The following is a 16,691-nucleotide window of genomic DNA, read 5'->3' as shown; positions in this document are numbered from 1 at the left end:
ATGCTTTTAAGCTTTTAACAAAAAAACACATTGTCGGGTGTGCTGTAAAACGCTTGGGCATTATGATTGATAGTTCCCAGAGTGCACACTAATAAGCAGTCTAACTTCCATTATTTAAAGTAATAAGGCAGATTATTAATTCAGGAATCAAGTATACAGTGGAGGAAGTCTGGCTACCAAACATTTGTTTTGAGCAAAACAAATAATACACAGAAGAAAGAAATAGTTTGGAGTGTTAAGATCGAATGTGGTACCCACCATATTCGGGCACCTGTCCCGTGCCTCGTTTTAACAGCAGTCGCACACGTCGACCACCGGCTTTGATGAGTTCGATGGCACGGGTGTGACTCATGTCTCTCGTACTCTCACCGTTGATTTCGATAATTTGATCTCCCACCTGCAAAAATACAGAATTGTGAATACCGTTAATGTATACAGAATACATTTCATATTTTTTGCCTGAAAAATCTGTTTCCTGTTATAGTCATATAACACATATAACACGTTAATGTTTGGTTTAGTGGACAATTTACAATTTAGAGGTGTCACAATAACTGTGAAATTAAAACTCACAATTATAAATATTGTGTTAATTTTATACATAATAACGTAATAATATTGTGATCATTTGGCACTAATTCAAGTTTTGCATTTAGAAACAAAATCTTTACAAACTTTCTCTCTGTCTCCCTACTTTTGAGTTTAGATCATTCGTCAAAAAGAAAAACAAATTTGATAGCATTATTTACTGTATTTCTTTCGAAACCTGTATAGATCTCACGGCTATCGAAAATTGCAGTTGGAAAATCGTGTTGTGAAAATATCGTGATATTCCGAATCCAAATATTCCAGCACAACCGACCAATCAGAGCCAAGTATTCCAGAATTTTGTGCAATAAAATAAAACGAAAATATACAGGAACAGATAAAACACACGTAACATAATTCGCAGATGGAGGAAACATTTAAAATAATATTGAAACAGTTTGGCCCTCAGACTTTTATTTGTATCAAAATAAAACAAACAAACAAAGCGAACTATAACAAAACAACAAATGTTTTTGTGTGATTTGTCTCACTCTCATTCTGCCGTTGCGGATGGCGGGTCCGTCTTCGGCCAGTCTCAGAACAAACAGGTCCATTTTGTATTCCCGTCCTCCACGGATACTAAAGCCAAATCCCTTTACACTTTTCTCCAGTTCCACAGTGAAATAGTCATAGTCCTGTAATAAAAACCTCACCTTTAACCCTTAACCTTATCCCTTAATGCGTTGAATTATTCCTTAAGTATCCTATGCGTAGTGTCAATCTGAAGGAATGTTTTATGTAACATAATAAGGTCACTAGGTTTTGTGAGGTACCTGTGGTCTGTAGTCAGCGATGGAGTGTTGTCTGTAGTCTATAAGAGCGGGTGGATGTCTGTATTCCATGGTCGGTGGCTGTCTGTAGTCGGCAACAGGAGGGTGTCTGTAGTCCACTGGCGGCTGTCTGTAATCTGTATATGGGGTTTGGCAGATGTCGGGTTTGACATCCTGTCTGGCTTTCACCTCCGACCTGTAGCTACCAACAAGGTTAAATGAAGAGATGCCTTCCCACAAGACTCACGATCAAGTAAACACGGCCATGCTTCCCTCAATACTACAATGAACCCCGTCGAAACCTCACTGCTATAAATGTTGCATCACACGTCCCGAAAGAGCAAAACACTTGTTTGATTCATTCTGAACGACTTTGTGAACTCCAGATCAAACTATTCACTCATGTGACAGGGCTTTGCTTATTGTTCTGGTTATTATTCTCTTTTTCCCAGTTCATAAATCAGAGCGTTCCTGAGCCGACCCTGTGAGGAGACCGATAAGCCCTGCTTGAGAGGCATCTATTATTGAAGAGATATCTAAAGGTAAATCATTTATCAGCAAGTGTTAAGTGATGTGCTGGTGTGAGGGGGAGACAGGAGATGCTTTAAGTGCAATGTGAGACTGCTGAAGGCACTTTGGTTTAAAGATAGATGTGAGAGAAAAAGCAAAAGCTTGTGGGGATGATTTGACTCCAAAATCAAGAGAAAGTTATATTTCGCATAACGACAATGAAAGCTTGTTCAAAGCAAATGTCTTAAACATGCTTGTGGATGCAGGCCTATATAACCAAGGCATTTATGTACATCCCACATATTCGTAATTGTTTGGTTTACAATGTGAAATTGAATAACATGATCATTTGGCTCATGCAAACAGTACCGTGTGTCATGTAGATAGAGCTGTGGCGGTACTGTCACTGATCCGATGGAGCTGGGCTGGGCCCCCGGCATGCCTGGATCCACAGCGGCAGCTGCGGCAGCCTGAGTTAACACTGAACCCGACTGCATGGCTTCCAGGCTGGAGTGACTCATAGAGACGCTGCTTTGAGTCACTGGTGGGTTGCTGTGCATCGCTCCAGGGCCTGACTCCACCAGCAGGGGGCTGGGCTGTGTAGTGGCAGGGCTGGGATGAGGAGCGGGTGGGCTGGGTTGAGTAATGGAGGGGCTCTGCTGGGCTGCCTGGCTTGATTGGGTCTGAGGGCTGTGCTTCTGGGCCACCATAGGGCTCTGCTTCTCTGACGCGGGGCCGGAATGAGCACCATTTACATCTAGGACACAGATCAAAACATGTTCACATGAAATACTGTCTGTCTTAAAGGGACGGTATCCTGAATTTTGTCAGTATTCAAATGTCAAATGTAATTACAATGTATTGAATTTATACATCACTGCTGTCCTGAAACCTTGTATTTCCATATTTCGTGTTTTCTTTTTTTGCCATAAATCATTATAATTGGTCAACCTTTATATTTGTTTCTCACCTTCTTCAGGGATGATGTGCAAGGTGACGGTGAGTCCAGCGTCTTTGATCAGCTTGACAATGTCAGCGTGAGGCATGTTAATAATAGACTGACAGTTGACGGCCATGATACGGTCACCGACCTTTAGTTTTCCGCAGCGATCGGCCGGACTGCCCTCAATGATGCGACCAATCTTATGTGGCACAGCTGGAAAACATAGGAATTGGTCATTTTTTAACATAAGTAAATGCATCAGCTAGCATTAGCTAACAATGAACAATTTCGTTTTCCAGGATTTATAAATCCCTGTTAATGTTCATGTCAACACAGTTATTCATGTTAATTCGTGGTGCATTAACTAATGTTACCAGACACAGCGTTTGATTTTAAATGATCATGAACAAACATCAATAAACGCTATGATAGTATTCATTGTTAGTTAATTTTAGCTAAAGCATAAACTTATTCTTAACATCTAGCACCTTATTGTAAAGTGTAACCAACTTCGTTGTATTTAATGCTAAATTAAAAGAAAAAACGCTAAACCGTTATGCATACAGAAAACTTAATTATTAAAATAAATTAATTAATAATTATTTGGACAATTGGGTACATTTCCCTGATTTACATTGAATAAAAAATAAAATATAAAATCAAACATTTAATTTAAAATAATGTATGTACATAAGTTACTACATGTACTGTATAATGATGCAATTAATGTAACACCATGTCTTCACAAAAATGTAAAATTTTAATGGATTCTAATGCGTTCTGTTGTCTTTTGTCACATCGTGTCCGGTGTTAAATTATGCATTTCAATTAAAACATTGCAATAATTGTGAATATAATTTTGTTGCAATAAATATTGATTGCATTACAATAATAAAAAAACACTATGGAGAACAATGGGAATTAAAAAAGCAAAACAATAAATAAACGATATAATGTGTATCTGAAAGGAAAACATTATTCCCTCTTTTGCTTTGGTAGTGAAATATAATCTGGCTGTGTTTTGACAGGTTTGATTCACCCCTTTGCGAATAACCTCCATCAGCACGCATTCGTACATTGAAAGGAAATGACTATCAAAGCTCTGATGTGGCATAAATCTTACATGAACCTTGATGTGTCAAAACGCTGTCTTCCGTGACACATTCAGAGCCTGATTCTATACTAATAATACATCTGCATATCCGAACATAACTGAACTGTAGTCAAAGCTGAAAAAAAGTCTAGGTTATCAAAAAGCATCAGGTCTGTTATGTCTTACTTATCGTGGTTGTGGTCTCTGGTCGATTTAGCGAGCTGATGATGACAAATCCAAAGCCTTCGCTTTCCTTGCGATGTATAACTACATCAGTGGTGGGTGGCAAGTTGACCGGGCACACGGCGTGACCCCGGGGGGAGTTGTTTTGATTGCCCGACGCACCGTTTTCCTCGCACGGCTGACCTGCAGGTGGCAGCACATACTATGTTAGTCACCACTGACATAACCACAGCAACGTGACTCAAGCTATGACCAAACACAACTACATACAATTGACCTTACAGTCTAACTTCACCTTATAATAAAAAAACGAGTTTTGAGTGTACTGTCCCTTTAAGGATTCCTGCTTACATTAAAAGCAATCCAAATGATTTGATCTCTCGTGAATGATGTTCTACTTTTAAAACTAGATTTAGGTATAAAACTGCTCCTGTACAATCTGGCTATGGTGTCACTCGAAGGTTTTGTAATGTAGTGTGCATCGCCGCCTCTCACCCTGCTGCATCAGAACTCTCCTCCTCACGGTCAGGGTGACCTGTCCGTTCCGTGCAGCTGCGTGCATGAGGTCGATGACGTAACGGTGCGGTCTCCCCCCCACGGGCATCCTGTCGACGGAGACCAGCTCGTCTCCTGGTCGTAGCCTGCCGTCCCGCTCCGCGGGGCTGTTCTCTATGATCGCTCCTATTACAATCTGTGAGGGCAAATTAGTCGTCAAGTTAATGTGAACAGACAATCAGAGTCTCAATTATACTTCTCACCAATTTGACAAATTTCCTTTCTTAGAAATGTCATATAATTACGCAATTACTTTCTCTGTGCAATCTGTTCAACCAATAACAGCAAAAATACTTGAATTATTGTCAGTTTCATGTCCAATAAAACACATTTTTACCAAAGTACATGTCCACATAGCCATAGCAGTGCCACGGTACTTGGATATAAAAGAGATTATATACACCCATCCATTCAAAAAGTGGTACTTCACCCAAAAATACAATTCCGTCATCCTTTACTCACCCTCACAGAGAAAGATATTTGGTTTTAACCAGACAGATGTTGTCCCCCATTGACTCCCATATTAGGAAAACTTACTTTTTGAAGAATGCAGGACAGCAAACAGTTCTTGGGCACTTTTGACTTCCATTGTATTTTTTCCTGCTTTGGTAGTCAATGGGGGACAAAAGTCTGATTATAAGCATTCTTTCTCTGTGTCCATCGAAACAAAGAAATGTATACAGATTTGGAACAACACCAAGGTATTTTTGAGTGAAGTACCCTTTAAATCAAAAGCAAGAATCGTCACCAACAGATTGAAATATATCTACATGCTGTTACGATATTCTCATACTTTGCCACATTTCGGTCTAATGGATCTATATCAGACACACAATAACATAGAGACGCTCCCTTATATACCTGTATAAGCTGTAATAAGCCTAGCAATGCTCACTTCTTGTTATTAAAACCATTGTTCATCATTTAATAAAGAGGCCTTTATAGCTCCAATCCATTGTAATTACTTTCATCAGTGTAATTGTTTTCTTTGAATGCGTAATTTGTTTGGTGCATTTACATAATTTTTTACATACATTAAAATTGTATTATGAAAAGTCTATGATGGATGTGCACTACTGTTGAAAAGTTTCACTCGACTGAAATGTGTTTCAGAGATAAGAAATATTTTATTCTGTAAGTGTAGGATTAAATGTTTACAATTACTTTTGTAGAGAAAATATGATTGTGCCAACATAACAATGACTTTTTATAGAAAACTACATTATTAAAATAAATCACATGAGAGCTGGCTGATAAAATGCCAAGTGTATAATTTAGCAAATTCTAGGAAAAGTGCTCTGAAGATGCTAGAATATGAAATTGCTCATGTCTTTTGGACACTTTTACACACGTCTGATGCTTTTACTATTATTCTAACTTGAACGGTAGTGTATGTACATCCTTGAAAATATGAATATAAAACTTTTCTAAACATTTTACTGCTTAGATATATGCAAAACCCACTGATACATAAACGGTTACTAATAATAATAATTTATGGCAAGAAAATGTATCATGAAAAATATGGAGATACAAGGTATTAGAAGGACCGCAGCGATATGGATATTAATGTGTGATTTAAATCTATTAAATCATAATGAGATGCCAATCTGAATATGGTAACACTTGATATATTTGCAAATTTATACCACCGTGATACTTTACAAAGAAGAATAGTACTACCATGTTTGAGAAACAATGGTACATTCAGAAAAACAAACCGAATTCATCGTATTATGGTCTGTTCCAAAACACAGTATTTACCATAGCACAAACATGGTATTACCATAGTACATATCCAAAATATATGTATTTTGTAAAGTGCAGTAACTGAAACAGGATGTTCAGTTGTCTGTTTCCGTTTACTGCTCATGGAGCTGTACAGATATGAACCAACAGGTCCATCACTAGTATCTGTTTATCCTGCCCCATACGAGCCTTGTCACGGGCCTCCGGACTCACTGCTTGCACCGCCTCATCTCCACCCAGAATCCTGAAGCCAAAACCGGTCTTCTCTCGCAGCAGGTGCACCTCCACTTCCTGATACTCCACACCTGAGACACAAGAACATCTGTTGAGATCATACACTGAGGATTCAAGTCTGTTTGAATAAAGGGTGCTTGCCGGAGGATGAACACTTGCTATATCCAGGGACCAGAATAACATAGCAACACCCTAGCAACCAGCCAAAAAACCTGTTTAACTATACAAGCGTGAGATTAGAGAATTTATAAATGAGCTCTGTTAAACCTTTGACTATGAAGTTGTTGTCAGATCACAGCGCAGTGAAAATAATAAAAAATTAGAGCTGTAACCTCTAGGTAATTAATTTATGCAGCATACTTGGATCAAACTGTCATCTCCAGCTTTGTGTTTTATATTACATAATGCAAAAGCTAATCGTGTTTGACAAGAAACACAAGAGCCAGACATTTGTAGCAAAAGCAAATCCTGAAATCTTAACCCGAACACAAGCTCAGGGATCAGGGGAACTCCGCACATTATGTAGGTCATGTTACACACTGCTGAACCCCGATCTACTGAAGAATACAAGTACAGTGATGTACGGAGAATATTGCAGAACTAAATATAGAGCACGGACAGTTACACGAGTTACATACATCAGCTACTGACGTGAAAAGAACACGAATGCTTTGTAACGAAGACACACAATAGACTTGCCTGTCGAGTCCATCAATGTCCGAAGTGGAGCGGGCTCTGTCAAGAGAAACAAGCATCAGTAAATGGAAGTATTCAATGGTCCTTATTTAATCGTCTGGTATCATTTTGCTATATTTGTTATATAGAGTTCATATATGAGTGAATCTCACAAAGATCTGCGCGTTTCAGAGAGGAAGGACAAAGAGGAGATACAAACATGCAGGGTATATGGAAAATACAGCGTTTTTTAACCTTAAAGCATGTACACACATTCCATTCCTCTTAAAACAAATGATAATATTAGTTTAAGCCTTGTCATATGACCCCTTTAATGCCTACATACAACACTCGCAAATTTAAGATGTTAACAAACTACGTTTCTGAAGTCATTTTGTTTTAGTAATTTCACTTCTCTTAACTCTTAATCTCTTAATAAGTTTAGTGAAAGCTACTTTTCAAATAATGTAGCCTACAACAAAAAATGTATCATCTTAAAATAGTGCTTATTTTTATCATGCCGATAGATTTTTTTTTCTATACTTTTTATTAAACTTTTCATATTTATGTTTATTTATTTTTCACAAATCATCACATTTTCATGCATTTAAGTAAAAGTACATAGACGCTGTACAAAGCACACACACAACAGCTTCGACTTACGCCTGCTTTCGTAAATGGCGCGTGATTTCTCGTAGAGGTCATAGGGGTCGGGTTTGCCCAGGTGGAAGCCCTCTGTGTCTGGAACCGAGGAGCGATGGAGCGTCTGGCCTGGATGTGGGGCACCGTGGGGGTGAAGCGTGGTTGACAAGCTGGTCTGAGGGCTTCCTTGTGGGTCCCACTGAAAAAACAAACAAATATACCGTGAACTTTGTCGTTTAAGATGTCTTGGGTTGCAGACAGAACAAAATCAAGATGCTAAACATCTCTTATCCAGAGCGTGTCATGATTCCGCTATCATGAAATGTTTATTCTTTGTCTTGCAGCGGAGTCATGGCATAGCCTTAGGTTTAGTGTGAGAAAGACATGGCTTTGTTTTGATTCTGACTTGCCATGTGCTTTCTCGTGTCTCGTCGGTGTTTCCCGCCCTTTTGTCTCGTTAACCTTCCCTGAGTGTTTCAGTACCCGCACCTGTCCCTTAGTAATTATCCTGTGTTTGTTTCCCCTTTAAACCATCCTCGTGTTCATTGTCCTGTGCTCGTTCATTGTATGTTATATGCCTTACACAGTCTGTAAGTTGGAGGTCGATATTACCGTGCTTTTGTCTAATTCTTGTTACCTCGTGTTTAGTGAGTCTAGTTGTGTTGAGGTTTGTCCTAGTGTTTATTTTCCTCAGTCTAGTTAGTCCGTGTCCTAGTGTCATTATTATTTATCCTGTCTTGTTTTACCCCCTCGTGGGTTTTTGTTTTGTTCTTGTTATTTATAATTAAACGTTTTTGTTAACCTCTTCATCCCCGTGTCTGCCTGCACTTGGGTTCGTCCACCCTCCACGTGCTTGACAGAGCGTTTCACATTGTGTGTAAGATAAAGACGATCCTTGACATTATTCCTGTGAGACGACAGTTTAGCAGTCGAGTCGTTCTCTGTAGGTTCAGGGAGAGAGATGAATTAAGCTCTAATAGAAGTGCTTGAGTTATGAGCCCCGAGGGCTAATGGATCCTATTTCCTGTGAGCTACTCATTTCGCCTCCGGCGCCCTGCTTAACCTGCTGACTCCCTGGATCCAGCTGACCTGGACAGCTTCCTAAAATATGTGTATAACACAATGGGATGAACAAAACGCACAAGTAATGTCATATCATGCCCGGCTCTTGAAATAAAATGCTAAAAAAAATCAAATAAAAAATATTATAATGTAGAGCAATGCAATTTTCTCATTTTTGTTTATTTCTTTATTTTGCAATGTTGATTATATTTTGATTTCAGTTTAGCTTATTTTTCATTTATTTTTAGTTGCCTTCACTTAAAGTCCCTTTTTTTTGCTCTGCCAACATTTCTCATTTTCATTTATTTTGGTAGTATTTATAATACTTGGGTCGACATTTTATTTATTTAAATAAACAGAAATGTTTTAATAGTTTCAGCAAACTACAATAAACGTTGTGGGATGAAGATATCCTGCAATGCACTGCAACCATTTCAACCAAAAATCATTTTCATCATTTACTTGCTGTCCCTGGTCCCCATCCACTGTCATTCTATGGAAATTTGATATTGACATTTACATTTCATTTAGTCATTTAGCAGACGCTTTTATCCAAAGCGACTTACAAGTTAAGGGAGCAATAAGCGATATGTCATACAAAGAGCAATAATACAATAGATGCCAATGCAAAGTTACTAGTTTCAACAAAAGCTAGACCACTACCTGTTGAGAGAAAGGGGGTTAGTGTTTTTTCTTTTTTCCTTTCTTCCGTCTGATATGCCTTTGTGTTTGACAAAGACAAAAAGAAACAGTCTCATATCCCAAACATGGATGATGTAAGTAAATGATAATTGGTGAGTAAATGTATGAACTATATATTTTCTTCAGTTTTGGGGATCTTTTATCCACTTTTAACGTTTGCACAAAAGCATTCTCAATGTTCTGAAACAAAAGTCACCTGTATATCAAAGTAAAAACAAACATACTTGAGGATGACATGAGAGCAAGTACATAATAGAATTTTGGGGGTACATTGTCCCTTTAAGACTCACATCTGCGAATTCCATTTTACAAAACAAGCAGTTCTGTTTTTAAACCCAGCAGAGCAACAGCAAATAAATAAATAAAGACACGACAGCATGATTGAGTCTGTGGGTCTTGGGGACAGAGGCAGAGGAATATAAATCGAGTATCACCTGCATAATCTTTGCACTGAATAATATCTCTTCCTGATAAACAAATTCCCCCACGCACCGCAAACATGCACGCTAAAAAAGCCTCGCTTAGCTGTCAGTTAAAGCTCTCTGTTTCCTAACACGGAAGCACAAGAGGCATACTGATGAAGCGGGCCACCCGTGGCGATGGCGTTAATGCATCTGTCACCCAGGACATTTCCATGTCGGGTTTCATCAGAGTGTTACCTAGAGCATCACTAAACACGTGCTGAGACTAAGAACTCGCGCCCGCCGCGCACACTGCAAATTCTCCTTAACGCCGATCCCAGATTGATGCTGTTCCTTTGAGCCGCTGGGGGATTCTGGCCATCAGAAGCTGGTCTGAGATCAGTGCAAAAAAGGACGGCTGCTACCCTGAGGTGTGCAGGTGGTCAAATCCTCTTATGTGTGACATGATTTAATAATTTCTCGAGTGATGCTGAATCACATCTTTTAAAATGCCATCAGTGTACCTACCCCAACCCCAACTGAGGAATATTAGAAATGCAAGTATTAAACAAAATCCTTTCCTGACTGGAATATTAATTATGTTTTGTCACTTGATGACGATGGCAACAACATTTTGGAGTTAGAAAATGCTGAAAGCCAAATAATGAGCATAGAAAGATACACGGGTTACATAAGTTTGCACTTAAGTATATTAGAAATTATAAAGTTAGGTCATTCCAGCTCAAAGATAGGAAACAATTCTGCAAACTTAATTCAATTACATTTTTTATTATTATATTTATTATAGGGCTGTTCAACGATGAATTGTAAAAAAAAGCTTATATAATACTTACTGTCTACTGTGTTTATTTATTTTGTATTTATAAACACATAAACGTACACATACATGTATATATTTAGATCATATTTGCACATATATATTTATAATTTAAATTGTATATAAACATTTATAAATGTTTCTTAAATATATACACATGTGTATGTGTTTATACATACAAAATTGGGCACAGTGCACTTACACATATTATGTAAACACAAACTTTTATTCTGGATGCGATTAATCATGATTAATTGTTGAACTGCACTAATTTATGATTTATTTAATTGAAGATTAATTTAATATGCTAAATAAAAAATTTTATTTACCTGTTTTGTGGGATCCCAGGACGTAAAGAGACCTATGGGAAAATGGAAGAGAGAAACAAGAAAATTCTAGTTTATACACCTTTGTTTTTCACTAATAGGTAAAACTAAATACAATTTTTAAATAAAATATAATACATTATATAAAATGCAACATTATATAATGATATAAATATAATTCTCTTCAAGTTGTGCTGGAGGCTTTAATATGCGCTATGTTTGCTCCATTACCTGAGGTAAATACATCATTAGCGTGAAGCCAAGCTTTCATAAAGAAAGCACTAAAACTGTGCGTCCAAATAGCACTTACCACTATAAGGACGACAGTAAAACCTGCCTTCGACTAGATTTATTAATTTTCCCAAGAGAAAACGTGGTTCTTTCCAGTTGCATCACACCGCTTGTTGATTATATCCGTGACATCTCTCATGTATGGAACACAAATTTACCTTAAGTTACGAGCACACATTTTGAAGAAATCTACAACGATAAATACATACTAGTTCTTTATCTGTGATGCAAATATCTTGCACAAGATTTGTGATTCATCTGCAATGTAGTAAATTCACAGACGGAGATTTTCTGACAATGATGCGGAATGACTTTTCCTTTTATTATGGACTGTAATGCATCCGCGCGTGTGATTTTGTGTGCATGCAAATGTGGATGAACATGTGTGGTCTACATGACTCTGTATGTGTGTGCGTTTTGAACAGAACTCAGGGGCAAGACATTTATATGCCTACTTAAACTAACAGGATTACATCAGACGCTATATGACCAGGACAGGACTTGGCAGTGAGGGGCTAAACATAAAGCCCCTGGCAAACATGTGCCACTCCATAGGACCTCATCCTCCCCCAGCGCTTCTATAAATGTCATATGGACAACATAGAATGAAGAACCTTGCAGAAGTTTAGATGTAATGATTTGGCAGGAATAGTTCAAGAATTTTTTTTTTTATGTACTATTTATGCCATACAAGAATAGTTCTGCCAGACAAAGATAGTTCACAGTGAACAAAGCTCTCAAAGGACAGTTAATCCAAAAATAAAATTATCTCATTATTGATTCACCATCGTGTGGTTCAAAACCTGTATGTGATTCTTTTTTCAGTGGAACACAAAAGAGGATATTTTGAGAAATGTCTCTGTGGCTTTGTGTCCATACAAGTGTTATTTGCCAACATTCTTCAAAATATGTTCTTTTGTGTATGGAATGGCGTGAGGGTGAATAAACAGAAATAGATTAGTAATTTTTGAGTCTCTTTAATCTAACTTAACTTTGTTCAAAATTTGGGAAATAAAATCTAGTCGAAGGCCATGTAATGTTAATGGCATCATCCAGACTGTTGAAACCCAAGGCTGTTAGTTCATGTCATGACTGAGGCCAGCGTTTCTCTCAGGTTTGATAGGCGAGTCATAAAGAATCACAGGAGACTCGGGGTGACTGTCGGTTGGTTCTTAGTTAATCTGAGACTACAGTAAAGATCATGTTGGGGAGCCGTCGGCACTGGTGAAATGCCACGGCCCTGATATTTCCAACAATCGGAGAAGTACAGTTATCGCCTCGCACCTTTCTGTCCACTCGTACCTGACAAGACCGGCAGAGAGGAAGATGGATGAGGAGTTTGTGCACTGTATGCTGTAAATGAACAACATTTGGAAATATTTCTGTTGTATTTTTCGTTGTGTCTGTTGGCGAAGGAGATCTAAAAAATCTTCATACGATTCTTGCACAAGGTGCATTTACACATTTTAATACAATCTAATAATATTAAATAATATTACATATTAAACACAAATACTAACAAAAAGCAAATATTTCTACTTTAAGGCTGTCAATTTAACATTATTTGGATAAAAACACTGACTAAAAAAATTACATTTGATTGTCCCCATAAACCTAATTTTGATAATAATAGTCATTTCTACTATTGAACATTTCAAGACATAAAGGAACAGTTCACCAAAAAATGAAAATTCTGTCTTCATTTACGTTCTGTTAAACACAAATGAAGATATTTTGAAGAATGTAGGTAAGCAAAAAGTTCTGGGGCACTTTTGACTACCATTGTGATTTTTCCTACTATGGTAGTCAATGGTTGCCAAGAACTGTTTGGTTACAAGCATTTTTCCAAATATCTGTCTCTGTGTTCATCAGAACGAAGAAATGTATACAGATTTGGAACAACTCAAGGGTGAATGAATGATACCAGAATCTTTTTGGGTGAACCATCCCTTAAAGACCTTTTTCAACTATTTTTCGTTTGTTTATAATTTCTAGTTTTTTAAAAACAGAAGCCCTAGGACATTACATTATATCCTGTAGCTCTCATTTGTCGCAGTGTCCGAAATACTTCTCTACGCCTAATGTGACTGTGTCCTTGTTCCGGTTTTAAATTATGCTTGTCTTGACATTTATTTGGCAATTCATCCTGCTGCTAAAAATAGCTCAACGAATGTAAATGAATGTAAATTATGATAATATAAACCTTTCACGTCACCAAGAATAAATTACGGCTCCTCAATCAGCATTTCTTTCAGAATATTCCCTCAGTGTTCCCTGCAATGCTGCATCACTCTCCGATTGGCTCTTTCTATCAAAATCCCGCCCCCGGCACCACTCTGCATTCCAATTGGTCACATTTTCTCCTTGTTTATATTCACCAGCTCCGTGCTGTGCTTTAATTAGAGAGCTGAGGGGAAAGAGCTGTGAACATGGCCGTCGTGGCTGGATCCCTGGCAGAAGGCCGGCTCGGGAACTGAATGGTCTCACACTCCTGTGATTCATCCTGGACAGTCTATCGCTTTGTTACGAGAGTGTTTCTGTGATCTCCTTTAAGGTCAAGGCCCACAATATGGCCATAAATTAAAGGAAGTGAGAATGGACGTAAGGACTTTGAGGGCTTTACAGTGACTTAAGAACACACATCAGGATTACTATACACACAGAGTCACTGTAGTATGTTAGAAATTAAGGTTTTTGATGAAAACATTCCCGGATTATTCTCCATATAGTGGACTTCAATGGACTCCAAACGGTTGAAGGTCAAAATTACAAATTAAGTGCAGCTTCAAAGGGCTTTAAACAATACCAGACAATGAATAAGGGTCTTATCTAGAGAAACGATCAGCCAATTTCTAAAAAAATAAAATAATGTATATGCTTTATAAACACAAATGCTCGCCTTGCTCTGTTTTGCAAAGAGCCTTCACGTTTTCACATAATACGTAATTACGTTGAAAAGGTCATTTTTGACGTAGGCGGAAGTACCGAGTCAGTGTTTACAAGTTGAACATGCAAATACGAAGTCAAACGCTGTTTACAAAAAAGGGACTTAAAAGATAAAACAACGTTGTCGGACGATTTTGAACTTGAAGATGAGATGGATTTTTTCACACTGCCCTAACAATGTTACAAAAAGGTGGCCTTTTCAACGCAATTACGTATTTATGTGAAGTCCTGAACGTACGTTGCAGAACAGAGCAAGGCGAGCATTTGTGTTTATAAAGCATATACATTATTTTTATTTTTTTAAATGACCGATCGTTTCGCTAGATAAGACCCTAATTCATCGTCTGGTATCGTTTAAACGCCTTATAAGCTGCCCTGAAACTGTATTTTGACCTTCAACTGTTTGGAGTCCATTTAAATCCACTATATGGAAAATAATCCTTAATTTATTTTCGACTAAAGTAAAAAATACATATACATCTTGGATGACAAATTAAAGTAAGCGCTTTGATAAGTGTGCTCGCATGGAATTAGCAGATTAGTTAGGCTCCAGACTAAACATGCTAATAGTTTAACAGCTCTTGCCAAAGGATGTCACAGTACACACACATGCAAAGGATCTGCTAAAAAACATCACTAGTTCCAGTTATTTCAAAAGTTATCAAACCAGACAAACTAGTGTTGTTTCGGGAGGAAAAATACCCTTTGGTAAATATTTTTCTTCTACTTCATCAAATTTACCAAAGCAAAGCTTGAGGCAGACTTCACAGGAGAACGTGAAATAGACAACAAACCAAACTTTAAAGCAACATTTGAGGCAACAAAGAAAATAAAGTCATCCTTTACTCAACTCAAACTTTACTCAGATGCCCAAATTGAGGAATATTTTCCTATAAAAAAGGAATTATTAAACACTATTAATTTTCATTGAAAATCTTGCCATCTGCAGTAGATCTCAAACCTCATTTGCTTCTGAACACATGCAAATAAGATTAAAGAGCGTCAATGTAGGAATAACAAAATTTCAGTTCCTCACACAAAGCCATCAAAGGTTTAGCACGACATTAGGGTTATGTAAATTAAATCGTTTCAATTTCAGGATGAACTATCCCTCTTCTATAAGGCAGATTTTAACGGTGAACAAAATTAGGTTGTTCAGCACCCTTCTGCATACGAGCATCTGACCAGCTTCCGTTTTAAAATCCGAGAGGTGTATGACTGCCCACCTGCTGATGCTGCTCTCTGAATGACAAGCGTAGCCTCTGTTCCCACAGGACAGTCTTTGAGCAGCTGTACCACCTGTGTGTGGTTGAGTCCCTGAAGACCCTTCTGATTAATCTCCACCATCAGATCTCCTTCACATAACCCCGGACAGCCCTGAGGTTCCAGAACCTGATCACAACATATTAAAACAGTTATGACATATCTTACATTTGATTAACAACGTGCATGAAAACATAATATCTGTGTTACTATGTTTTATAATACTATTACTATTATATTAGTATCTTTTTTCAGGGCTGTCAAACGAGTGATCGCAGCCTGTCACATCCAGAATAAAAGTTTGTATTTAATTTTTATTTATAAAAACATACACATAGATATTTAGGAAATATTTATTAATGTTTATATTTATTAATTTCTTTATATTTACAAAAAATAAAATGTATTTAAATGTTTATTTATTTGTATATTTTTCTCAAATGTATATATGTATGTGTATGTTTTTATAAATACAATTTGCACAGTACACAGACATATATTACGTAAACACAAACTTTTATTCTGAATGCAACTTATCGCGATTAAGTGTTTGACAGCCCTACTTTTAAGTTCAATTTTTATATTATAATTAAAATCCATTTTTAATCATTCAGTTATTATATACTGCGTTATACGCATTACAACAGTTTTTATATATTTTGCAGCCCTAGAAGTGATCATTATTTACTTATACTCCTTAATATTCCTATAATATTAATATTACATTATTTGGGTATATATTACTATAATATATTATTATTATGCATATTACTCATATTACATAATAAACAACATACTGTATATTAAATAATAAACCCAACTTCCATGCTGTAAAACACTTTTTAATTATTCTACAAAATCCCCCGCCTCCCAGATTGCGAATTTAAGACCACTGTGATAAAACTCAATTGAATCCTTAA

At 37.2% G+C, this 16,691-nt stretch overlaps 1 protein-coding gene across 3 annotated transcripts in view; it reads right to left on the bottom strand.

The window, feature by feature from the left end:
• magi2b (membrane associated guanylate kinase, WW and PDZ domain containing 2b) overlaps nt 1-16,691 on the bottom strand; it is a 64,269-nt gene that overhangs the window by 7,106 nt on the left and 40,472 nt on the right. For all 3 annotated transcript variants that reach the window (XM_079450518.1, XM_079450517.1, XM_079450519.1), the window contains 12 exons: nt 15,735-15,900; nt 11,275-11,306; nt 7,964-8,141; nt 7,325-7,360; nt 6,605-6,696; nt 4,583-4,778; nt 4,091-4,270; nt 2,839-3,024; nt 2,238-2,625; nt 1,362-1,554; nt 1,080-1,223; nt 259-397 (listed from right to left, as the gene is read on the bottom strand). In XM_079450518.1, the coding sequence (XP_079306644.1) occupies nt 259-397; nt 1,080-1,223; nt 1,362-1,554; nt 2,238-2,625; nt 2,839-3,024; nt 4,091-4,270; nt 4,583-4,778; nt 6,605-6,696; nt 7,325-7,360; nt 7,964-8,141; nt 11,275-11,306; nt 15,735-15,900 (1,930 nt within the window). The remainder of the gene's footprint in view (nt 1-258; nt 398-1,079; nt 1,224-1,361; nt 1,555-2,237; nt 2,626-2,838; nt 3,025-4,090; nt 4,271-4,582; nt 4,779-6,604; nt 6,697-7,324; nt 7,361-7,963; nt 8,142-11,274; nt 11,307-15,734; nt 15,901-16,691) is intronic.

Source organism: Barbatula barbatula (genome assembly GCF_947034865.1).
Source record: "Barbatula barbatula genome assembly, chromosome: 25".
NCBI lineage: Eukaryota > Metazoa > Chordata > Actinopteri > Cypriniformes > Nemacheilidae > Barbatula > Barbatula barbatula.
Note: the sequence above shows the minus strand (reverse complement) of the source record. Positions and strands in the feature narration are given on the sequence as shown.